The 26126-nt window shown below is 36.6% G+C and overlaps 2 protein-coding genes across 2 annotated transcripts in view; one reads left to right on the top strand and one right to left on the bottom strand.

Annotated features, from left to right (window-relative positions):
• The window catches only part of LOC137927487 (cytoplasmic aconitate hydratase-like), a 48221-nt gene extending 46293 nt beyond the window's left edge, over window positions 1-1928 (bottom strand). The window contains exon 1 of the mRNA XM_068771302.1: window positions 1787-1928. Coding sequence (XP_068627403.1) covers window positions 1787-1793 — 7 coding nt within the window. The 5' untranslated portion in view covers window positions 1794-1928. The remainder of the gene's footprint in view (window positions 1-1786) is intronic.
• A 1054-nt stretch (window positions 1929-2982) lies between these two features.
• LOC137927339 (ran GTPase-activating protein 1-like) lies at window positions 2983-23956 on the top strand. Its single transcript, XM_068771131.1, has 12 exons — window positions 2983-3185; window positions 4074-4261; window positions 4587-4721; window positions 6170-6322; window positions 7683-7852; window positions 8638-8740; window positions 12267-12378; window positions 18152-18247; window positions 18997-19134; window positions 20155-20264; window positions 21342-21539; window positions 23374-23956. The coding sequence occupies exons 1-12, from the start codon at window positions 3074-3076 to the stop codon at window positions 23560-23562; spliced, it is 1704 nt and encodes a 567-aa protein (XP_068627232.1). The 5' UTR covers window positions 2983-3073; the 3' UTR covers window positions 23563-23956.
• Window positions 23957-26126: the final 2170 nt, after the last annotated feature.

Here is a 26126-nt window from a genome sequence, read left to right as displayed (position 1 = left end):
AGTTTATTATTAGTGGCCTATCACTTGTGTAATACAATAAACAGTAAATTTTTTTAAATAAACATTATATTAAAAGAAAACTTTTTTCTATAAGATTGCGACAAGCCAGTACAAAGTTTGTTCAGATCTATTCACTATATATTCATGTGTTATAAAAATCTGTTTCTCTGTTTGAATATTTTTTTTATTATTTACATATAACTATTTATTGACCTCTTATATAGACAGAAGTATGTCAGAAAAAATGTTGCACATTCCAAATATGTTGAAATTAGAATAAAATTTAATTTCCCTATAATGGCATCTTTCAACTTATAGCTAGTTGTCTATTACATACAGGTACTTTACATACTTTTATTTGCAATATAATACAGTATTTTAATAAGTCATTCCTTCATATATTTGATAACAAAATGGTAGACTAAACCCTCCTTTGTATGTTCACAATACATAAATAATATATAAATATATGTTTCACCAGATATTATTTATTTTAGATTTAGAATAGTAAACTAATATTGACATCTGTAAAATAATTTGTATTTTTTATCAAAACCATCAGTCTATTCTTACCAGCCAGCTTTAGAAGAAAGGAGGCTGAGGTTGCATTCACAACATTATGCACCGTTAATAACTGAAAAAACTATAATGAAACTTACATATCTTAGAAAGAATATTAAAAAATATGTGACATTCACAAAAACCAAAGTAATTCTTGAATAATCTACACTCAGTCTATGAGAAAACTGTGAAAATAATTATTTTAGGTTATCTAATTTTTTTAATATTTTAATGCCAACCTATAGATTTTAATCAACCAATGATTAATACAGGTGTAATTTTTAGACCATTTTACAATATTGAGCAATCATTAACATTTAAATAGCTGTCATTAATATTTTATATTGCAAAAATACATTACAGTATATATTATGTCTATCATAATATGTATTATTTTATATCAATAAGAAAAACCTATGTGCAAGTGGCTTCCAAACACTCTTATTGGAAATCAATGTAGGAGATCTAAGTCCAATAGTAGACAATGTACAGCTAAAATTATTTTGATGATAAATGAAAAAATCTGATATAATGTTTAAGTTTAGGATTTGTAGGAATTAATATTTCTAATAAGAAAACAAAAATACTTAAATGTTTAATTATAGGATTTTAATTAATTAAATATAGTCAAGAAAATTTCCAAATTTAGCTTGACACATAACTGTAAAATTTTAAAAATATTGTTACTTAATTGTAATGTACCATTAATACTATCTCATCATTATAAATGATTCATTAATATAAGAATTATTTAAAAAACTAAAGACGACGAACGAATTGAAATGTGTCTTCCATATATAAACATCTGATCTTATAGCTGTTTATTTAACCTGCACCTTAGCAAAGATCTCTAATCTCTAAATGTTTCAGCCTATAATTATTTAAGAGATAAAATAAACTTATCAATAAATTGTATAACAAATATGTTAAGTGTGTGACGCAAAAACGTTCCACAATTTTAATTACTTGTGTAATATTTATTTTACGATTATGTTAAAGTCCAAGTTAGGTGAACCCATGTATATTATGTATGCGGCCTCCAAAAGTTAAATAGAAGGTAATTAGATACGTTAAAAAACGATCAAAGGTTAGCATTAATACTACAATATTATATTCTTTATATTCGGCGTAATATATCATTAAAAATTATTTTTAGATAAATGATTACAAATTTTTGTTAAACTTACTGGCCGAATATAAATTGTAAAAAAAAAATTGTACGAACCCGCCATGGTGATAGACTATACAGTCACGTAGCACCCGCTAGAGCGATCGGACTGGCGAAGCGCTTACGGTAAATCAAAAACAATGAGACGTAGTACACGGCCCAACACGCGCCATGAAGTTTGGACGAAATCCATTGAAGCTCGCTCGGCTTGTTGTCAAACTCGTTCATAAACTGATAACTGTTACGTAAGATTATAAACAGCAAACGCGTAATGTACTAATACATTTATTTGTACTTTTCTCTCTCACATATTGACAATTAATACTCTGTTTATCATTAAAAATGTTTAAATTCAAAAATGTATTTTTATTTATTCATATTTACAATTTTAAAAAATCTTTTTTATATATATTAAATATTTAAAGTAGGCCTGCTTATAAATTTGCTTTTAATCCAAAAAAACATTTTGAATTTAAAGATGATTCCTCGTCGATATGTGGAAGCATTTACAACTAACATATTCAAAGCTACATCCAATCGCCTTATTATTGACAAACCCCGTGTCTCCGTGTTGTAGAAAACCTTTTTGATGTACTTTTGTCAATATAAGGAGTCCTAGTATCTCGGAGTCAGTCAAGGAATTGGCCGGATTCCAAACTGATTTAAATGGACCAATGTTCTTCCATTATATAGTATGCAAATAATTACTCAAAAGACATAAGTTTAATTTAGGAATAGTTTACGCTAAGTATCTTTGTCATATATATATATCATTGATAAAGAAAAGGAACTAATGCAAGCATTCCGTGAGGAACTGCCATGCCTCAATTTTTTAATTCGCAAACAGTTATTTTATTTTAGTTGATAGAATTCAACTACTCAACATTATTATGACCGTTAATTTTATGAAAGTTTTAATATAGTACCATTATACAAAAATGCACTAAACATATGAAATAGACTCTTCATCAAAGTAAATATCATTAAATAAATTGTAAATTATAATATAAAAGTGATTTTAATTGTCTGAGATTTGATTAAGTCGTATATTTATTTTTTGTAATGAATTTAGAAAAGTATATAAAACTGCTGTGGATGTGATATTAAAATAAATAAATAAAATAAATTTTGAAAGTTATTGTTAATTGTTTTTATAATAATAAACTTTAGTTTTAGTACGTTAGAAATTATTTCAAACTTTTTTTAATATAGCAACAATTTAACGAATGAATCAAACGTTTATTATGGATATGACAAATTGAAAAAAAAGTCCGTTGATATTTGTGAAGTGATTTGGTGTTTTTATTAATTTTTAATAAACACTCGTCTGCATTGAATGCGAAAATGGCTGCATTTGATTTGAATTCTATAAATTCAGTGTTAACAGATACGAGTAGATTGGAAACTGGCGTAGATTTTTCTGGAAAGTCACTAAAATTGGACACCGAAAAAGATGGTAAGTAAACAAGTGTTGGCGGGAAATAGTTTTATTCTTAATTATTTGGAATATAAACTAATTTTACAAAAACATATTTATTTATTTAGTCAGACTTTTACAGTATTAAATCGTCTCTATAACTGCGAAGGATGCTGTAGCATGTTGTTTGACATATAACCTTACCTTGTATTATTTGTTATAATTAAAATATGCGTAGATTCATAATAAGAGATAGAGCGTAGGTTTCTTCCTTATAAGCTACCTACTCGAATCGAAATCGTAAAGCTCTTTCAATTGACCGCACAAGATCAAGTTCCCGACACTCCAGATAGTGACAGTCTTCATTATTTTATTATTATATATTATCAAAACATTGATCTTATATAGAATGCGTCATATATTTAAATATATATGTGAATATATAAGGGGACAGGAAAATAATGTCGTTTCTGTCGACATATTTTACAGAAAAACCGATTGATTTGGTACCGCGCCGGCATTGATTTGTATACTAGACGTCAAAAGGTTGTTGATAACGAAGGTGAACATACTGTCGATTAGAAATAAAAACTTGTTAAAAATCGTGTGAATTTAAGAAAGCGACATTACTTTCTGGTCACCCTAATATATTATGGTATATTTTTATTATGTAGTTGCCATTAATATATTTAGGTAAGGTGTTTTAATGTGATTCTCATCCTTCTCAATTTGATTTTACATTTTTTATATTATTTTCAGTGTTTTATGATATTAATTAGTTTCACCTACCATTATCAATTTATTTTTTGTCTGTAAAAATGTATAAAAAGTTTTGAAATAAATTGATAAATAAATATCAATTAACCACAAATGACACATCTACCCTTATAAAGGTTTTACACATGTAAACAATGCATAAACTTTCAGCGCAACCAATTGTGGATGCTATCAACTCATGTCCAGACCTACAATATCTTACCCTAACTGGCAACACACTGGGTGTTGCCGCTGCTCAAGCCATTGCGAAGGCTTTAGAACATCATCCTGAACTAAAGATTGCAAGGTTCTCTGATATGTTCACTGGGAGAATGAAGACTGAGATACCACCGGCATTGGTAAGTTTTGTCTACATAGTTTTATCAGGCTTTAGTGACCTTAGAGCGAGCATATTAACTTAAAATACTGGTATGGAATGAGGAATTACCTATATCCTAAGAAAGCCAACTTGTACAATGACAATATGGACGAGGAAATGTTGGCAGCTTCTACTAACACTTGGTGCTAAGACCAGTCCAGGTTGCCTGTGTAGAAAAGGGCTACCGGCAATAAGTAAGTGGACCAGAAGCAACTTGCAGAAACTTGATCACTGATGGTGTATCACATGAAATTCAGTATGTTATAGTGAAATTATTTCTAAATAAATGCATTGTTTATATTCAGAGTGCCCTTGGCGAGGGTATGATCGCTGCAGGCGCCAGGCTATCGGTGCTGGAACTGAGTGACAATGCGTTTGGACCAATCGGAGTACAAGGTCTGGCTAAACTTCTACAGAGCGAAGTCTGTTCTCAACTTCAGGTTTGTTGAAACTAAAATAATTAGATGTACTTATATTTTTAGTTTTATATTCAGTAATGATACTTGTAGGTACTATCTAATATATAAAATTCTCGTGTCACGGTGTTCGAACTTGAACTCCTCCGAAACGGCTTGACCGATTTTTACCAAATTTTAGATGCGTATTCGGCTACTATCTATTTTCCATACCCCTAAGTGATAAGGGTGGTCCACCCCTAAATTTTATTTTTAATTTTTTAGACAATTTTTTTGGTTTTTATTTTATTATGATACAGCATACAAAAATACATACAAACCTAAATTATCACCCCTCTACGATCAACCCTTATCTTACATTTGTTAATTAAAAACTTTAATTTTTTTTTGCGAAACAACGTTTGCGGGATCAGCTAGATATAATAATTCTATGATCATGGTTGTATGATTAAATAATCATCATTATTTTAGCAGTAAAATGCCCACAGCTGGACATAAATGTTCCCCATAGATTTCCAATAGGATCGGTAGAAAGCAGCTTAAATGTTACAATCTGAAAATTGTATAAAATTTTCTTCCTTTTATCTCCTTAACTTTCTGAACTGTTTACTGCTGCACGCCAGTTCAGTGCTCATTATATCAAAAGTGGGATGTTCTCTGTTAGACATGCATTGCCCGTAAATTTTCAATAAGAATGGTTAAAAGGACCTGCATGTAACATCTTCAAACAACTTTAGGTTTGTCATATGTCTACCTTTTTTTTCTCCTTCCACCTCTATTTGTGTGGTAACAGGGATTTGATATTTCTTTTATTAATTTTCTTCGCATTTCATTTTTTATTACCATTCTCTTCTTCCATGCATCTCATCTGTCTTTCTGTTCTTCTACTCTACAATTCTATCTTTCTCTTCTATTCTTCTATTCTATCCCATCCATCCATCCTCATTGCTGCAGTTTGATCTTTTTTATTACAGTTTATCAGAGATTTTTGTTTATGAATTCTGTTAAGGTATATTTCATATATCTACCTTAGGGGTGGACATACTTCTTCCTGGTCTGTGGGCTTTTTTCCAGGATCATAAGGCCCAAGCGACCAAGGCATATTAGGATGTAATACAACAAATAATATTGTGTATACCATAAGACAGGCATGAGCAATAGAAGAGTAACAATCTTTGCATTCCTCAAGGCACAACAATTTTGTGTGTTCTCTTAGGTTGCTACAAGTCTTGGATACTTTTTAATTTGGTAGGAATACTTCTCTCACTGAATAGAGATCAGGTATTAAGAGATTCTACGTAATTCTAACTATGAAAGAGGTTGAGGTGGAACACATAGTTCAGGAATAGGTAGTGTATTCATACTTGTAATATTTTCTTTATATACATACACGGTGAAGGGTTAAAATGCACGGTTAGATGAAAATCTCTAATGACAGTACTAGTATTTAGAAATGGAAATTTGCATTGCAGGAGCTTCGTCTGAACAACAACGGTCTAGGAATCACGGGTGGTCGACTCCTGGCTGAAGCGCTGTCCACCAATCCGAGGAAGCTGAAGGTGTTCATCGCCGGCAGGAATCGGCTGGAGAATGATGGAGCGACAGCACTCGCCAAGGTCTTCCAGGTGAGGAACTGACAAGACAAATGCTATCGTTCTTAAAGAGCAATTGCTTGTCTGATGTGGGCAGGGGGCACAACATACATCCAATTGTGGTTTCTTGACCACAAATCAGGACTGGCGTGGGTCGGCTCCCCACTTACTGGACTGACGCCATAGTCGCAGGAATTTACTGGATGAGGATATCACAGGACCTGTCATCATGACGATCTTTGGGTTAGACTTGCCTTGTATTGCGCTTTCATCAGCTGAGCGGATGCCATGTGTGGTAATATAACATATCAGGTAGGTAATACAGAACAGATAAGGAAATAAATAAATTTATTTTTTATTTATATTATTTATACAAGTATGTTATATATATACTGTATAAAGAACAAGCTTACGAAGCATCAATGTGTCATGCAACCCGATGTCAAGATTCAAGGTATGGGAACACAAGGTGCAATGCGTCCAGTACCATTGTTATAAGGAATAGTTGTGATGGACAAAACTACATTTTTATGTGGACAGTCATATTATATGTATATATATATAAATATATATATATATTATTTCATTGTAATGAAATAGGTGTTTGTCTTCCATCTCACCTGATGGAAAGTGTAGATGAAAACTAAGGTGGTGCACGCCCAGCCAAAAGAAATCTGTTCACTTTACCCTTAAAGGCTCCAGAATTCAACTCATCAGAAAAAATAGACCCAGGCAGGTCGTTCCGAATCTTGGCGACTCTCACCAAAAACGAGCTGTCAAACCGTTTAGTTTGACTTTTGGATATGTCAACAACGTATGGATGAAACTTTTGCCTGCGCCTAGTAGTCCGATAAAGGAATGGAGATGGCTCAATCAGTTCGAAAAGAGCCTTCGTTCCAAAGTGCATCCTATAAAAAACCGATAAGCTGGCAACTCGACCATGATGCTCAAGGGTGTGTAGTCTGGTATTTGAGAGCTTTTCGTATATATAAGCATATATATATCACCATCATCATCATTTCAGCTGTAATTTGTTCACTGCTAGACATTAGTCTCCCACCAAAAGTTTCCAACAGTACCGGTTGGAAGTAGCCTGCATGCAGGGCCTTCCAATGACCATAAAAACTGTGTGTCCACTTTGTAGATAGAGATTAAAGCCTTATGGTATGGTTATACTTATACATATTTATATTAGCATATAGTTTTAATTTGTTCTTACAATTAGTAGTTAAAAATGAATTGCCTTTTTTTTTGTTTCTTTGACTGTAGCGATTGTAATTAATAGCTGCAGTAAAATCAATTGACTGTCCATACACTTGGCTGCATTGAGAGTCAATTGACTGTCCATACCAATCGTAGCTCTGACATACTTAAAGATGTTTTATATATACAGGGTATGGGAACACTGGAAGAGATAGCGATGCCACAGAACGGGATATACCACAAGGGTGTCACAGCGTTGTCGGAGGCTTTTAAGCACAACCCTAACCTGAGCTGTTTGAATCTCAATGATAATACTATTGGATCAAAAGGTGCAGAAGCCATTGCTACTGCTCTACCAGGGTGAGTTGCTTGAACAATTTACTCTTTTTAAATTTTATTTAAATACTTAAAATTACACGACCCAATAGAAGTATGAAGCGAAGATGATTTTTAATTCAAATATCGGTCTCACTCTGTATTTGGCAATAATCGGTGTAACATAACTCCTGAAGATGCCCCATGGAGGTGTGAAACACGTGTTGAGTGATTTAACTGTACCACCGTTAAATCATTCAACACAATTGGTGCCAAACACAGAGTCTTGGCACTAATCGGTGTAACATAACTCCTAAAGATGCCCCGTGGAGGGGTGAAACACGTGTTGAGTGATTTAACGGTGGCAGTTGTGTAATTCGCATTGTTCAACGCATGTGCATTTATCAGCGGGCTGGAGGGCGGTGCACTTTATTGCACTACTACTGCTGCATAGCAGAAGTAGCTATATATTAGTCCTTTTCTTACTTGGCATGGACTTTCTCAAAGTAACGTGTATCTCCATTAGAAATTCAAATGCCATCACTGATACAATATTAAATGTTTTGATAACAGACTATATTAATATGCATGATGTATTAATATAGGTGGTCGCAGGAATTTTGCTGCCAGAGTTTTACTGTGTAGAGGGCGATTTTTTGCAGTATGGATGCAAAATTCCTTCTGCATACAATAGATGATAGATAATAAGATAATTAATAAAATAGAGAGATGATAGATGTAGTTTTTAAACATTGAAAAAATGCAAATGAACAAACAAAATGTTTGTCTGTTGCTATGGAATCGGTTTTGAAATGTCTAATAAATTACAGGTTAAAGAAACTAAAGTCTATCAACTTTGGCGACTGCTTACTGAAAAGTAAAGGCGCTAAGGCTCTAGCGAAGGCTTTCAAGGACAACTCCCTGCTTCTGGAGGTGAGTGGTGTTTTATATCCATTCAGGATTGATCAAGTCCTGGTGTGTGACCACAACTTTTTAACTAAATCAGACTGAAACGATAATCCATTATACCAATACCTCGTTTTGCGTTTTTTTTCGAAGTTGCGTCGCTGCTTAATTAGTACTAATTTTCACTGCGCGTCGTTAGATTTTCGAGGCTGTGTTGTTTTGAGTTGTAGTCTTAAATTTTTTTTTAATTTTCTTTTTTTTTTCTAAAAGATGGCAACACTTGTTTCTAACTGCGCCATGCTATCAAAACTCGGGGATTCCCTTTCTAAGTAAAAAGTTTTATTTTCACTTTGTTTTGCCAATTTTAGAGTTCAGTTTCAATTATGTAGTGTGTTGTGATTTTTTAAAAAGAGAATTATAAATTTATATAAATTTTTACGTGTTGTTTCTGGTTAAAAAAAAGGTAAATATTATTCCAAAAATATTTATTGGCAGAGTAATATTATTTTTGTTTTTTAAATGTTTACTTTGTTCAATTTTCTTTTTAAATGGTAGTATTTTCGCGACCCTGGAACCTATCTTCGATCTTTACATGGCTTGCCGTAGAAAATCTTAATTCACTTTGCAGCGTTTCAATTTGCGTCGTGTTTTTTTGTATGTAACCACGACGCAAAGTGAGGTATTGGTGTATTTCAATTTCTCTCTTGAAAGTGAAAGAGATAGTTAATTACAATGGGTCTCATATGTATAGTTATATAAAGATGTGTTTACATTTGACTTCCATTTTGATATTAGACTTCTATTAGATATTACAGTGTGAGTAACATTTTGGGTATGTTTTAGAATTTTGAACCCAGATTTCTGCTAGAGCTACATATAATTACAATACTATATCAACTGTATGTAAGCAAGTGAAAGGGACAGATGGTTGTATTGGGTATCAATAGTGAAGAAATATAAAGATGTGTTTACATTTAACTACTCTTGGAAAGGTTTATAAGTAACAGTTTAGGTATATCTTCGAATTTTAAAGCCAAATTACGGCTAGAATTATAATTCTATGCCAACTGTATGTAAGCAAGTGAAAGGGGCAGATAGATGGTTGTATTGAGTATCAATAGTGAAGAAATATAAAGATGTGTTTACATTTAACTACTCTTGGAAAGGTTTATAAGTAACAGTTTAGGTATATCTTAGAATTTTAAAGCCAAATTACTGCTAGAATTATAATACTATGCCAACTATATGTAAGCAAGTGAAAGGGACAGATGGTTGGATTGGGTATCAATAGTAAAGAAATATAAAGATGTGTTTACATTTGACTACTTTTGGAAAGGTTTATAAGTAACAGTTTAGGTATATCTTAGAATTTTAAAGCCAAATTACTGCTAGAATTATAACACTATGCCAACTGTATGTAAGCAAGTGAAAGGGACAGATGGTTGTTTTGGGTATCAATAGTGAAGAAATATAAAGATGTGTTTACATTTGACTACTTTTTGAAAGGTTTATAAGTAACAGTTTAGGTATATCTTAGAATTTTAAAGCCAAATTACTGCTAGAATTATAATACTATGCCAACTGTATGTAAGCAAGTGAAAGGGGCAAATGGTTGTATAGGGTATCAATAGTAGAGAAATATAAAGATGTGTTTACATTTGACTACTTTTTGAAAGGTTTATAAGTAACAGTTTAGGTATATCTTAGAATTTTAAAGCCAAATTACTGCTAGAATTATAATACTATGCCAACTGTATGTAAGCAAGTGAAAGGGGCAAATGGTTGTTTTGGGTATCAATAGTGAAGAAATATAAAGATGTGTTTACATTTGACTACTTTTTGAAAGGTTTATAAGTAACAGTTTAGGTATATCTTAGAATTTTAAAGCCAAATTACTGCTAGAATTATACTATGCTAACTATATGTAAGCAAGTGAAAGGAGCAGATGGTTGGATTGGGTATCAATAGTAAAGAAATATAAAGATGTGTTTACATTTGACTACTTTTGGAAAGGTTTATAAGTAACAGTTTAGGTATATCTTAGAATTTTAAAGCCAAATTACTGCTAGAATTATAACACTATGCCAACTGTATGTAAGCAAGTGAAAGGGACAGATGGTTGTTTTGGGTATCAATAGTGAAGAAATATAAAGATGTGTTTACATTTGACTACTTTTTGAAAGGTTTATAAGTAACAGTTTAGGTATATCTTAGAATTTTAAAGCCAAATTACTGCTAGAATTATAATACTATGCCAACTGTATGTAAGCAAGTGAAAGGGGCAAATGGTTGTATAGGGTATCAATAGTAGAGAAATATAAAGATGTGTTTACATTTGACTACTTTTTGAAAGGTTTATAAGTAACAGTTTAGGTATATCTTAGAATTTTAAAGCCAAATTACTGCTAGAATTATAATACTATGCCAACTGTATGTAAGCAAGTGAAAGGGGCAAATGGTTGTATAGGGTATCAATAGTAGAGAAATATAAAGATGCGTTTACATTTGACTACTTTTGGAAAGGTTTATAAGTAACAGTTTAGGTATATCTTAGAATTTTAAAGCCAAATTACTGCTAGAATTATAATACTATGCCAACTGTATGTAAGCAAGTGAAAGGGGCAAATGGTTGTATAGGGTATCAATAGTAGAGAAATATAAAGATGTGTTTACATTTGACTACTTTTTGAAAGGTTTATAAGTAACAGTTTAGGTATATCTTAGAATTTTAAAGCCAAATTACTGCTAGAATTATAATACTATGCCAACTGTATGTAAGCAAGTGAAAGGGGCAAATGGTTGTTTTGGGTATCAATAGTGAAGAAATATAAAGATGTGTTTACATTTGACTACTTTTTGAAAGGTTTATAAGTAACAGTTTAGGTATATCTTAGAATTTTAAAGCCAAATTACTGCTAGAATTATACTATGCTAACTATATGTAAGCAAGTGAAAGGAGCAGATGGTTGTATTGGGTATCAATAGTAAAGAAATATAAAGATGCGTTTACATTTGAATACTTACTTACAGTTTAGGTATATTAAACGGTTTTATTTAGTTCGACCCGTACGGAATTTATTTGGATTAAAATTAGAAATTGAAATTTAAGCACCATCCCGTTGTCAGATTGGTCTGAAATTTGGTACACACATTTAATTTAGATGACAATACAATATAATAAAATCAATAACATTATAAATCTAAGATAGCCGCCGATACGAAATGGCGGATTACATATTTTTCCTTAACCCCCTCTATATGGGTATCAAATGAAAGGGCTACACTAGTAAAACACGATGATTATGTCAAATTTAAAAATTCAAGATGGACGCCGTTCCATGGCGGACTAGGTACATATTTTTCCACAACCACCACAATATGGGCATCAAAAAACTGTTAAACTTAAAAGTTTTTTAAATGTATTTATTTTAGACTTTATTTCCGATTTATAATCTGATTTTAATTTTGTGTTTGTTTTATTCTTAATATGATGTACACAGGTGGTGTTGTGAATATCCTATGGTGGATAGTGATAAGAGTTTTTTTTTTTCAGTCTCTGGATTTGAGTCACAACGAGATAGGCCGCGAAGCCTGCATGGAGGTTGTTGATGCACTCACTGTGTTACCGGACGCCTCTGATCGACTGTCTCGAGTCGTGTTAGCAGGTAATTATTACCATCACCATTTCACCTGATAGTCTTCCGCCTGCAGCAACTTCACGTGGGTCCACCAGTGGGCAGCTAACCCACGCCACGTACCTACGTCAACCTTGTAACGATGTTCCCTGCCACCTGCCACTTCAGACGAGCAATTCTTGGAGTTACGTCTGTGATCTAGATGCTTCCATCATCGACTCCCGGCGACCTTAACTATATCGTCTGTCCACCTAAAGAAAAGCCTCCCTACCCCTCGTCTACCGATTCGTGGTCACCAAGAGTTAGGCTTCAATGACCCTCGGTTGTAGTGACGTGTTCCACCTACTGCCACTTCAGACGAGCAATTCTTAGAGTTAAGTCTGTGATCTAGATGCTTCCATCATCGACTTCCGGCGACCTTAACTATATCGTCTGTCCACCTAAAGAAAAGCCTCCCTACCCCTCGTCTACCGATTCGTGGTCACCAAGAGTTAGGCTTCCATGACCCTCGGTTGTAGTGACGTGTTCCACCTACTGCCACTTCAGACGAGCAATTCTTAGAGTTACGTCTGTGATCTAGATGCTTCCATCATCGACTCCCGGCGACCTTAACTATATCGTCTGTCCACCTAAAGAAAAGCCTCCCCACCTCTCGTCTACCGATTCGTGATCACCAAGAGTTAGGCTTCCATGACCCTCGGTTGTAGCGACGTGTTCCACCTACTGCCACTTCAGACGAGCAATTCTTGGAGTTACGTCTGTGATCTAGATGCTTCCATCATCGACTTCCGGCCACCTTAACTATATCGTCTGTCCACCTAAAGAAAAGCCTCCCTACCCCTCGTCTACCGATTCGTGGTCACCAAGAGTTAGGCTTCAATGACCCTCGGTTGTAGTGACGTGTTCCACCTACTGCCACTTCAGACGAGCAATTCTTAGAGTTAAGTCTGTGATCTAGATGCTTCCATCATCGACTTCCGGCGACCTTAACTATATCGTCTGTCCACCTAAAGAAAAGCCTCCCCACCCCTCGTCTACCGATTCGTGGTCACCAAGAGTTAGGCTTCCATGACCCTCGGTTGTAGCGACGTGTTCCACCTACTGCCACTTCAGACGAGCAATTCTTGGAGTTACGTCTGTGATCTAGATGCTTCCATCATCGACTTCCGGCCACCTTAACTATATCGTCTGTCCACCTAAAGAAAAGCCTCCCCACCCCTCGTCTACCGATTCGTGGTCACCAAGAATATTTAGGCTTCAATGACCCTCGGTTGTAGCGACTTGTCTCACCTACTGCCACTTCAGACGAGCAATTCTTAGAGTTAAGTCTGTGATCTAGATGCTTCCATCATCGACTTCCGGCGACCTTAACTATATCGTCTGTCCACCTAAAGAAAAGCCTCCCTACCCCTTGTCTACCGATTCGTGGTCACCAAGAGTTAGGCTTCCATGACCCTCGGTTGTAGCGACGTGTTCCACCTACTGCCACTTCAGACGAGCAATTCTTAGAGTTACGTCTGTGATCTAGATGCTTCCATCATCGACTTCCGGCGACCTTAACTATATCGTCTGTCCACCTAAAGAAAAGCCTCCCTACCCCTCGTCTACCGATTCGTGGTCACCAAGAGTTAGGCTTCCATGACCCTCGGTTGTAGCGACGTGTTCCACCTACTGCCACTTCAGACGAGCAATTCTTAGAGTTAAGTCTGTGATCTAGATGCTTCCATCATCGACTTCCGGCGACCTTAACTATATCGTCTGTCCACCTAAAGAAAAGCCTCCCTACCCCTCGTCTACCGATTCGTGGTCACCAAGAGTTAGGCTTCCATGACCCTCGGTTGTAGTGACGTGTTCCACCTACTGCCACTTCAGACGAGCAATTCTTAGAGTTAAGTCTGTGATCTAGATGCTTCCATCATCGACTTCCGGCGACCTTAACTATATCGTCTGTCCACCTAAAGAAAAGCCTCCCTACCCCTCGTCTACCGATTCGTGGTCACCAAGAGTTAGGCTTCCATGACCCTCGGTTGTAGTGACGTGTTCCACCTACTGCCACTTCAGACGAGCAATTCTTAGAGTTAAGTCTGTGATCTAGATGCTTCCATCATCGACTTCCGGCGACCTTAACTATATCGTCTGTCCACCTAAAGAAAAGCCTCCCTACCCCTCGTCTACCGATTCGTGGTCACCAAGAGTTAGGCTTCCATGACCCTCGGTTGTAGCGACTTGTCTCACCTACTGCCACTTCAGACGAGCAATTTTTAGAGTTGCGTCTGTGATCTAGATGCTTCCATCATCGACTTCCGGCGACCTTAACTATATCGTCTGTCCACCTAAAGAAAAGGCTCCCCACCCCTCGTCTACCGATTCGTGGTCACCAAGAGTTAGGCTTCCATGACCCTCGGTTGTAGCGACTTGTCTCACCTACTGCCACTTCAGACGAGCAATTCTTGGAGTTACGTCTGCGATCTAGATACTTCCATCATCGACTCCCGGCGACCTTAACTATATCGTCTGTCCACCTAAAGAAAAGCCTCCCCACCCCTCGTCTACCGATTCGTGGTCACCAAGAATATTTAGGCTTCAATGACCCTCGGTTGTAGCGACTTGTCTCACCTACTGCCACTTCAGACGAGCAATTCTTCGAGTTACGTCTGCGATCTAGATACTTCCATCATCTACTTTCGGCGACCTTAACTATATCGTCTGTCCACCTAAAGAAAAGCCTCCCCACCCCTCGTCTACCGATTCGTAGTCACCAAGAGTATTTAGGCTTCAATGACCCTCGGTTGTAGCGACTTGTCTCACCTACTGCCACTTCAGACGAGCAATTCTTCGAGTTACGTCTGCGATCTAGATACTTCCATCATCTACTTTCGGCGACCTTAACTATATCGTCTGTCCACCTAAAGAAAAGCCTCCCCACCCCTCGTCTACCGATTCGTAGTCACCAAGAGTATTTAGGCTTCAATGACCCTCGGTTGTAGCGACTTGTCTCACCTACTGCCACTTCAGACGAGCAATTCTTAGAGTTAAGTCTGTGATCTAGATACTTCCATCATCGACTCCCGGCGACCTTAACTATATCGTCTGTCCACCTAAAGAAAAGCCTCCCCACCCCTCGTCTACCGATTCGTGGTCACCAAGAATATTTAGGCTTCAATGACCCTCGGTTGTAGCGACTTGTCTCACCTACTGCCACTTCAGACGAGCAATTCTTCGAGTTACGTCTGCGATCTAGATACTTTCATCATCTACTTTCGGCGACCTTAACTATATCGTCTGTCCACCTAAAGAAAAGCCTACCCACCCCTCGTCTACCGATTCGTAGTCACCAAGAGTATTTAGGCTTCAATGACCCTCGGTTGTAGCGACTTGTCTCACCTACTGCCACTTCAGACGAGCAATTCTTAGAGTCATGTCTGTGATCTAGATACTTCCATCATCTACTTTCGGCGACCTTAACTATATCGTCTGTCCACCTAAAGAAAAGCCTCCCCACCCCTCGTCTACCGATTCGTAGTCACCAAGAGTATTTAGGCTTCAATGACCCTCGGTTGTAGCGACTTGTCTCACCTACTGCCACTTCAGACGAGCAATTCTTCGAGTTACGTCTGTGATCTAGATGCTTCCATCATCTACTTTCGGCGACCTTAACTATATCGTCTGTCCACCTAAAGAAAAGCCTCCCCACCCCTCGTCTACCGATTCGTGGTCACCAAGAGTATTTAGGCTTCAATGACCCTCGGTTGTAGCGACTTGTCTCACCTACTGCCACTTCAGACGAGCAATTCTTCGAGTTACGTCTGTGATCTAGATGCTTCCATCATCTACTTTCGGCGACCTTAACTATATCGTCTGTCCACCTAAAGAAAAGCCTCCCCACCCCTCGTCTACCGATTCGTGGTCACCAAGAGTATTTAGGCTTCAATGACCCTCGGTTGTAGCGACTTGTCTCACCTACTGCCACTTCAGACGAGCAATTCTTCGAGTTACGTCTGTGATCTAGATGCTTCCATCATCTACTTTCGGCGACCTTAACTATATCGTCTGTCTACCTAAAGAAAAGCCTTCCACACCCCTCGTCTACCGATTCGTGGTCACCAAGAGTATTTAGGCTTCAATGACCCTCGGTTGTAGCGACATGTCCCACCTACTGCCACTTCAGACGAGCAATTCTTGGAGTGACGTCTGTGATTTAGATACTTCCATCATCTACTTCCGGCGACCTTAACTATATCGTCTGTCCACCTAAAGAAAAGCCTCCCCACCCCTCGTCTACCGATTCGTAGTCACCAAGAGTATTTAGGCTTCCATGACCCTCGGTTGTAGTGACGTGTCCCACCTGCTGCCACTTCAGACGAGCAATTCTTGGAGTCACGTCTGTGATCTAGATACTTCCATCGTCGACTTCCGGCGACCTTAACTATATTGACTGTCCACCTAAAGAAAAGCCTCCCCACCCCTCGTCTACCGATTCGTGGTCACCAAGAATGTTTAGGCTTCCATGACCCTCGGTTGTAGCGACGTGTCACACCTACTGCCACTTCAGACGTGCAATTCTTCGAGTTACATCTGTGATCTAGATACTTCCATCATCTACTTCCGGCGACCTTAACTATATCGTCTGTCCACCTAAAGAAAAGCCTCCCCACCCCTCGTCTACCGATTCGTAGTCACCAAGAGTATTTAGGCTTCCATGACCCTCGGTTGTAGTGACGTGTCCCACCTGCTGCCACTTCAGACGAGCAATTCTTGGAGCTACGTCTGTGATCTAGATACTTCCATCATCGACTTCCGGCGACCTTAACTATATCGTCTGTCCGCCTAAAGAAAAGCCTCCCCACCACTCGTCTACCGATTCGTGGTCACCAAGAGTATTAGGCTTCAATGACCCTCTGTTGTAGCGACGTGTCCCACCTACTGCCACTTCAGACGAGCAATTCTTGGAGTCACGTCTGTGATCTAGATACTTCCATCATCGACTTCCGGCGACCTTAACTATATCGTCTGTCCACCTAAAGAAAAGGCTCCCCACCCCTCGTCTACCGATTCGTAGTCACCAAGAGTATTTAGGCTTCAATGACCCTCGGTTGTAGCGACATGTCCCACCTGTGGTGGTGAAATGAGATAAGCGGATGCTATTGAGAAAATTTATTGTTCACACAACCACTATACAAAGGTTGGCGCGTCGGAGCGAGAGTTTATTAGGGCGTGCTTGCGTGTGCGCTGATGTGTGGCCGAGCGACCAGGGATCCGGGCTGCTAGCTTACGTCAATGCGCTAGGGCGCCCATGTTGCCGCCGCGGACAGGACAGTCAGAATTTCATTTCTGACTTGATTTCCCAGAGAACGACCACGATGGCCGGTTCTGCGCTGCCCGGATTCGGTTACTTCTCACAATCCTAATAATGTCGTTGGTGCATCTAGATAGAGAGAGTTACAAATTATGGAGGCGACTTCGAAACATATTGAAGCCGTTTCCATGTTAACGTAACCCTAATTAACAAAAGAAATTATTGTTATAGATTATTTTCGAATGTAGACTAGGCAATAATGTAACCGCATCTTTACCCAATAAAATTCTATATATTAGATATATACTCTCATAGATATGTTTAGGGCAATCCTATATCTTTCAATATGGCCTGTCTAATAGAGAAAATAAATTTATTGAAAAAATTCATAGCAATAACTTTATACATGATGATTAGAAATATGTACAAGTTTTAAATATTTTGTACTAATAATTAAACAACCTGTATAGCAGTTAAAATGTTTTTGTATAAATTTTATCATTACAGGTAACAGTCTCGGTGATAATTCGAATAAGAAGACGATGAAGGATAAACTTGGTCCGTCTGCGGAGCTCAGTGATGGTGAAGGAAGCGATGATGAATGTGAGATGATCTTTTATTATTTTTGCATATATATATATGTATATATATATAAATTAGGGGAATAGAAAAAGTAATGTTCGTTTCTGTCGAAATATTTTACAGAAAAATCGATTGATTCGTTACCGTTCCGGTATTGATTTGTATACTAGACTGCAAAAGGTTGTTGATAAAGAAGGTGAATATATTGTTGATTAGAAATAAAAACTTGTTGAAAATGTAGTCGTGTGAATATAACTTAAGAAAGCGACATTACTTTCCGGTCCCCCTCATATATATATATATATATATATATATATATATATATATATATATATATATATATATATATAAAAATTATAAGCAGTAAATTAGCACAGGCTATGATACGGAATGATGATCTAACAGCTAGAAAGAAACAATAGATAAAATAATTGACGATTCAAAAGTTAATATATATATATATATATATATATATAATGTAATAAAAAGAATAGTTCCTCATACTGCGATTTGGTTATTTATTTATTTATACTATATTTTACACCAAAATTCTTTATAGAAAACACTAAAAGGAAATGTAACTAAATAACATAGATAATTACTAAAAAAATGAAACAAATAGAGGCGGTCTTATCGCTAGAGATGATCTCTACCAGACAACCTTTGGATGGAGATGAGAGACACGAAGGAGAGGGCAGTGTAGACTACATACATATATAAGTATTTTATAGGATTATATCATTATGTAAAAAATCTTGAATTATCATCAGATGTATCCGGTTCAGAAGAAGAGGAAGGATCTGGTTCAGAGGCGGAGTCCGATGAGAACTCGGAGGACAGCGCTACAGAGGATGCCCAGCATAGGGAGTCAGTGGACATTGGTGCAGAGATAAATCTAGATAACTCTGGTAAGAATCATCTTTTTTCATCAGCTATATAATCCACATTTTCTATCTTGATCTTTTACTATGTTGTTGGTCCATCTAGTGGGGGGTTACTCATGCTGCGTCTACCGGCTCTATATAACTTTATCATCATCATCATCACCATGTTAGTTAATGACTTGACTTGCACTGTCCGCATCCAGCTACCTGGTTCAAACTTGATTATGTCGCCAATTCACCCAGTTGAGGATCTAGCCATGCTGCACCACACCGGCTCTATATAGCTTTACTATCATCATCATATGCGAACCATAGGCCACGCTCAAAAATTACCACGGTGATTGGTCTTGCACTGTCTACATCCAGCGACTTGGTACAACCTTGACTACGTCATCTATCTATGTATTAAGGAGCCTATCCATGTTGCAGTCATAACAGTCAAATATGTCCACAGCGAGACAGATCTCGCTCTTAGTTTAACACCATCAGTATTGCATTGCCCACATCGAGCATTTCTCCTTGATATGTTGCTCCACCCAGTGGGACTAAAGTTATTTGCCTAGCAGCTATTTCGTGTTTGCATCTCTACAGTAATTTAGCTTAGGGAGAGTACTTCAAGGACCTTGGACCTGTATTTTATTGTTAGGATGACAGAAAACTCTTTGCAACTGTCCACCTGTGGGAAGTTCAGCTTGGGCTGCCATTAGAGTCTAGCAAGTTATAAGAGATATACCACCTATGAATTGATGTCATCATGATTACTTCATCCCAGGCCTCCCCAAGAAATTCAGATTAGACCAAGTGAGTGTCTTTTAACCTTAAAAAGGTTCATTGTCCATCTAGTAGGTGGACGTCATACACTACACTTCTTGATCAGATGTTTCCACACCAGAACTTGGTGTTTAGGTCCCAGAGGCCAACAGATTTGGATGTGATCTGTCAACTGCCATTTCAACCCGCAAATCCGTTGGGAATATATCAAGAAATATATTCAATCAAATAATTTAAATATATACTGATGTTTATTATGCTTTCGATCCGCAGGTGTTGAAGAAGTGAAGACGGACGTGGGAATGTTTTTAGACAGCCCAACGCTGGACAATCTGATGAGACTCGGACCAAAGGCCGCTGACATTATCGATTCACATCTACAAGTGAGTTTTGTAACTTATATAACATTCATTGGTTCATAGAATTTTTGTCCTAGACCAACTTCAATGTATAATTGGCACCAGTGGACCCACGTTTCTAACAAAAATCGACAAAAAACAAGTATTACAATTGAAGTTCAAATTATGAATTTATGGTTAGGTTAAAAAAAGTAAAATTTGTTAAATCAATTACTTAGTTGTATCAAGAGTGCTACAAAGAGAGAGGTACCTGAAGTTGTACCAAAATCTTATTTGTTAATGTAAGTAGTATAATTTATCTTCCTAAGCCAGATGGTTAAAGTGACATCTCTCTCTTCTGTGCGTCGGTGGTCATTTATTTTTGATCAAGTGATTTTTGAACAGTGTCACGGCAACATATATGTAAATATATATATATATATATATATATATATATAATATATATATATATATATATATATATATATATATATATATATGTACATGTTGATAAAAAAACTACTGCCTTATCTGTCTGAACTCCTCGGATGCATACGGTACAGATCTGTCTGGAATAAATTAAGCTATATTATATCAAATCACTTTAGAGATACAGTTTAAAATTGCTTGCCCTGGATGTACTGCAGACTGTAGGATCATAAACAATAATATTTCATTCATCATTTTAAAGTTAGGACATGGTGTTTACTTTCAATACTGAATAGCTATTAGAGGGAGAAAGTTATAAATTTTAGTAAATTGTTTACACCATAAGCTCTATGACCATGACCAATAAAGTTGGAATTCATTAAAAATAATACATTGTTCTATCGTGGCAAACATGGCATTTCATGGCAAAGAATTATTGAAGAAATAATATACCAATATGAAGCATTGTCATATGAAATTTTACATAAAAAATTTTTGCACGAACTGTGACAATAGATTCAGTAAAATGATGTACTACAAGGTAATCTGTGCACATTGTGGGCGGAAGTCCAGCGTTGGGTATGTATATTGTATGTTTGTACAGTTTAGTTGTGTTAATAGGTAATTTATAGCAATATTATATATACTCTTTCTTCGTTCCATCTCAATGTCATCTGTATATTCCTCTGTCAGGCGATAAGGGACCCCACGGACCTTATCACAGCGTACGTGGAGGCGACGTTCTGCGTGTCGGGACTGTGCGAGGAGAGCGGGCTTGCAGCCGAGGTGGCCCAGGACCTGTACCCCATCATGCTAAAGCGAGCTGGTCAACAGCACGCTGCCGCCTGGCTCCTGGCAAACACCATGCTCCGGGGCCTGGGTCTTATCAAGGTTAGCTAATACAATCATTATGTTTTAATATTTATATATGTAGATATATATATATATATATATATATATATATATATATATATATATATATATATATATATATATATATATATATAATATTCCAGAGGTTTCTAACCTTTTTAGTTCTATGCCAAATTAGGCATATAATTCTTACGCTCTCTATGTAGTATACGGCAATATCTTACGTTGAGTCGTGGTTACGTTACAAAACATGACACAAAGTAAATAAAGATTTTCTATAGCAAACCATGTAAAGATCGAAGATAGGTTTCAGGGTTACGAAAATACTACTTTTTAAAGAAAATTGAACAGTGAACATATAAAAAACAATAATAATATAAAATCTTTTTACATATATACAAAAAAACAATTTTCAAATCAGTCACTGTTTGATGAGTCCATAGTGGCCAAAATGAATTAAAAAGTTAGCTGAATAACATTTTTTCTTTAAAGTAAAATAAATTTCCTTGTAGCAATTGATATTAGGAGCTACTGTCTGGAGCACTTAAAAACTCAGTTTTTCAAAAATCTTTACCACCTTCTCTTCGTTATCAAATCGTTCCAGAATATCTGATTTTGTCTCTAAAGCTAATATTTTTATAAAATTTTTGATAATTCTTTCAGCAACGCCTTTTCCTCTCATTTGGCAAAAAAAATTACAGATGTATTCAAAAAAATAATTAACTTTGCTCATATATATAAATAAATATATTTACCTATTTTGTAACCAGGAACAAAACATAAAAATTTATAAATTTATCATTCTCTCTTATAACAAACACAAAAACTGCTATCTAAAATCAGCAAAATCGCGTGAAAATGTAACTATATTAAAATTGCGTTGATTTTTAGAAAGAGAATGCCCGATTTGATAGCATGACGCAATTAGAAAAAAAAGTGTTGTCATCTTTTAGAAAAAAAAAGAAAATTATACATTTGAATCCAAAACAACACAACCTTGACAATCTAACGAGACCGAGTAAAAATCAGTACTAATTAAGCAGAGACTCAAATTCAAAAAAATGCAAAACGACACAAAGCGAGGTGTTGGTGTATGTCTATATTAAAGCAAAAGGGTTGCAAGCGTGTTGAGTCAATTTTAGAACTGCCCCCCCCCCCCCCCTCCCCCTGGGAAACACTGTAATAGTTCAAAATTGCAATGCTTGAATATCTTTGTGTGTGTTGCCAGTAATGATATATGAATCTGAAATTTTAATTGTTTAAAATGAACCTTATGTGAAGGTTCGAGGTAATACAGTGAGGAATGGAGATGGCTATGCTTTAAGTAATGTGGATATCTGCAGAACCAAGGTCCACCGATGACCACTTCAAGACATATGTCTCCCCCCCAAAGAATGCTACGATGACTGATCTATACCAGCTCTGAGTCGACATTCGAGAATCCTTCAGCCCCAACAGCCTTCGGTTGCACCAGCGATGTACCTCGCCCACTGCCACTTTAGACGTGCAATTTCTCAAGCCATCGGTGACCTTGGTTCTTGAAACTCCTAGTAAAGCCTTTACCATTGTTCTCAGGGTGACCTTGAAGTCAACATATATAATATACAGGGTTATTAGTTATAGCAGTAATATAGTCTTTGTTTTTACTACTGACTTGGATCATTTAGAGAAAGCTTACATATATATTTTATATTAGTTTTTACGGTATAAGGTGAATTAGTAGCGTTTTGGCTATAACTGAATCATCCTGTATATTTGTATTTACAAAACTAAATGGAATTGGATATAATTCATAAGAATGGTTATATATGGGATGAAGATATAAAAATTTAATGGCCTTCTGAACTTGCAGTCAGAGAACAAGCAGTACAGGATCAGATGGAAGACATCTGGCTGCTACAGAGCATTGGCTCGTGCATTGACTGCGCCTGCCTTCCCAGCAGCTCTAAGAGACACTCTTCGCTTCTTCATCGCCAGCCGTCTACCTGCATTAGCTGATCGTGGAATTGTAGAACAGCTGCCTGAACTATACCGGCCGTAGCTGGTGCCATACGGCAGTGGACATTTGTGATTCAAAAGTGACATAGTGATCAATGCTAAAGAATAATTTTATTTCGGGCGCCATCTGTTGTCGCGACTCAAAAACTGGAAATAAATTGTGGGTACTCCAACAAATATACATTTTAATCGTATCGTATTTTTATTAGTAGCACAGTGATATATAGTGTACAATAATTTTGAAACGTTTCGAGCGCCATCTGTTATCCAGAAATAAAAAAGCTTTTATCTGCTGCGGGTATTCGGACAATCTAACATTCTACGCATCATTAATTGGTAATAAAATACACCATGTATATGGTACTTTAAATTTATGGTTCAATAACTATTCTGAATAAATTTGTAATGAAATAAATAAAAAAGCACAATTTAAGTTAAATTATACTGTTTTCATGCGTGTATAAATTTGAACAAATCAATATTCTATAAAAAATCAAATTATCATAAATTAAAAATATACATTGTTCGACAAAACGTTACGAGCGCCATCTGTTATCGAGACACGAAATTTTTTCTGATAAACTTGTGGCTACCTAGACAAATTGACTTTTTATCCATGTTAAAATACGATATACGATAGCCCGTTCTTATGGAGGTATTTAATGACGGCACGCTGCTCGATTTGCTCCATTCGCGGAAATTATGTCCGATTACTTTGTTAATAAATTTATAAAATCACAACTAATTATCACACACGTTTCGAACTTCACACAATGAACTAGTCTGAACTGAACTAAATAATGTGGGTAGATTTGATTTTTAGAATTGAATGGATCTGTGTTAGGCCGAGTACTTTTCAATCCACCCTCGTACAAAGCGTAAATTGATTTTATAACAACGTTTCGAGCGCCATCTGTTATCACGACTTGAAAACTTTACTAATAAACTGCGGGTACTTGTACATTTTTTTATTTTACATTTTTGAGGGGATATATGGAATGAAGTGAATAATAAAGGATCGTCATTTCCATGCTTCTTTTTCTGAACTTCTTTCAAGAAACTGGTTGGTTTCAGTGGACTTTTTTTTCGGTGAGGGAAATCTTCCGGTATTCAAGATGCCCTGCCTCTGGGGGGAGGACAGGGGTATGTGGGATTCCTACCCTCTACTCCCCCCCCCCGGTGGTCGCCCTCTGCGCTAAACGGGGGATCGCGGTATCTCCCGGTCAGGGATCGCCACGCGGTCTTCCCTCGCGCCGTGCTATTTTTCGATAGCCCGTCCCGGGGTATGCGTGGATACGCTACCCCCGAAACCCTCGTGGTGCTTGGTTTCAGTGGACTTCCGCAACCTGCACAGCTCCATTTCTACCAGAACTCGACTAAAAATGTGATGATCAGATATAACTACAGAAATCTGCTATGCGGCTGAGTTACAATAACCATTAAATAGTTTTAAGTGATAATTTGTCGCTTTGCAAGTTTCAAAATTCTGAATATGGAATATGAAATCTTTTACATATGATAGACGTTAACCCTTTCCACTCCAAGGCTGTTATGTAGCATCGATAAAATTTAATTGAATTATAGTATCCTGCGATTCTAGTATATGTTTCATTCATTCGTGATTCAAACATTTTAGTAACAGAAATCTTTCCTGTTTTAAATTTTTCCGCAAAAAGAAGTATTACACTATGTCGAGTATCACTCGACAGTGGAGCTTGTGGAACAAAATCAGTGTCGAGTGACACTCGACATTGGAGTGGAAAGGGTTAAGTTTCTTAACCTTTGCAGTCGATGCTGCCGCATGTCGCACGTGTTATTTTAAAAATAAAAAGAAGATGAGATTAACCCACGAAAGAATACGAACTGGCAGCAATGGACACAAGCTGCCACTGCGTATACCGCGAAGTGGCGAACCCAATAATATATGTCCCTAGGCATATTTAGTGTGCGAGCGGGCGCGCTATAGGAGCAAGTGAGACAGACTACCGACCCGCAATTCAAATATATATACAAAATTTTGCCATAGTAATCAACCCACATGTACAATTTATTTCTGCCCACGTTGAACTACACCAATACCTCACTTTGCGTCGTGGTTACGTTCCAAAAAAACACGACGCAAATTGAAACGCCGCAAAGTGAATTAAGATTTTCTATAGCAAACCATGTAAAGATCGAAGATAGGTTCCGGGGTCACGAAAATAATACTTTTTAAAAAGAAAATTGAACAAAGTAAACATTTAAAAATCAAAAATAATATAACTCTGCCAATTAATAAATTGGAATAATATGTACCTTCTTTGTAACCAGAAATAACACGTAAAAATTTATTGTTCTCTTTAAAAAAAAAAGCACAACACACGACGTAATTGAAACTGAACTCTAAAATTAACAAAACAAAGTGAAAATAAAACTGTATTCAAATTGCCTTGATTTTTAGTTCGAAAGGGAATCCCCGAGTTTTGATGGCATGGCGTAATTAGAAACAAGTGTTGCCATTTTTTATAAAAAAAATTAAAGACTCGAACCCAAAACAACGCAATCCCGAAAATCAGTACTAACTAAGCAGCGACGCAACTTCGAAAAAAACGCAAAGCGAGGTATTGG

The sequence above is a fragment of the Battus philenor genome, unplaced genomic scaffold (genome assembly GCF_028537555.1).
Source record: "Battus philenor isolate CCGP_79_NKW_IND1 unplaced genomic scaffold, ilBatPhil1.0.hap1 SCAF_30, whole genome shotgun sequence".
Lineage (NCBI taxonomy): Eukaryota > Metazoa > Arthropoda > Insecta > Lepidoptera > Papilionidae > Battus > Battus philenor.
Note: the sequence above shows the minus strand (reverse complement) of the source record. Positions and strands in the feature narration are given on the sequence as shown.

What these genes read in the sequence shown, in the direction of transcription:
- LOC137927339 (XM_068771131.1), top strand. Translation starts at nt 3,074, where the DNA reads ATGGCTGCATTTGATTTGAATTCTATAAATTCAGTGTTAACAGATACG. An exon ending in ATTGGACACCGAAAAAGATG is followed by an intron (nt 3,186 to 4,073) that starts GTAAGTAAACAA and finishes ATAAACTTTCAG; the next exon opens with CGCAACCAATTGTGGATGCT. An exon ending in ACAACTCCCTGCTTCTGGAG is followed by an intron (nt 8,741 to 12,266) that starts GTGAGTGGTGTT and finishes TTTTTTTTTCAG; the next exon opens with TCTCTGGATTTGAGTCACAA.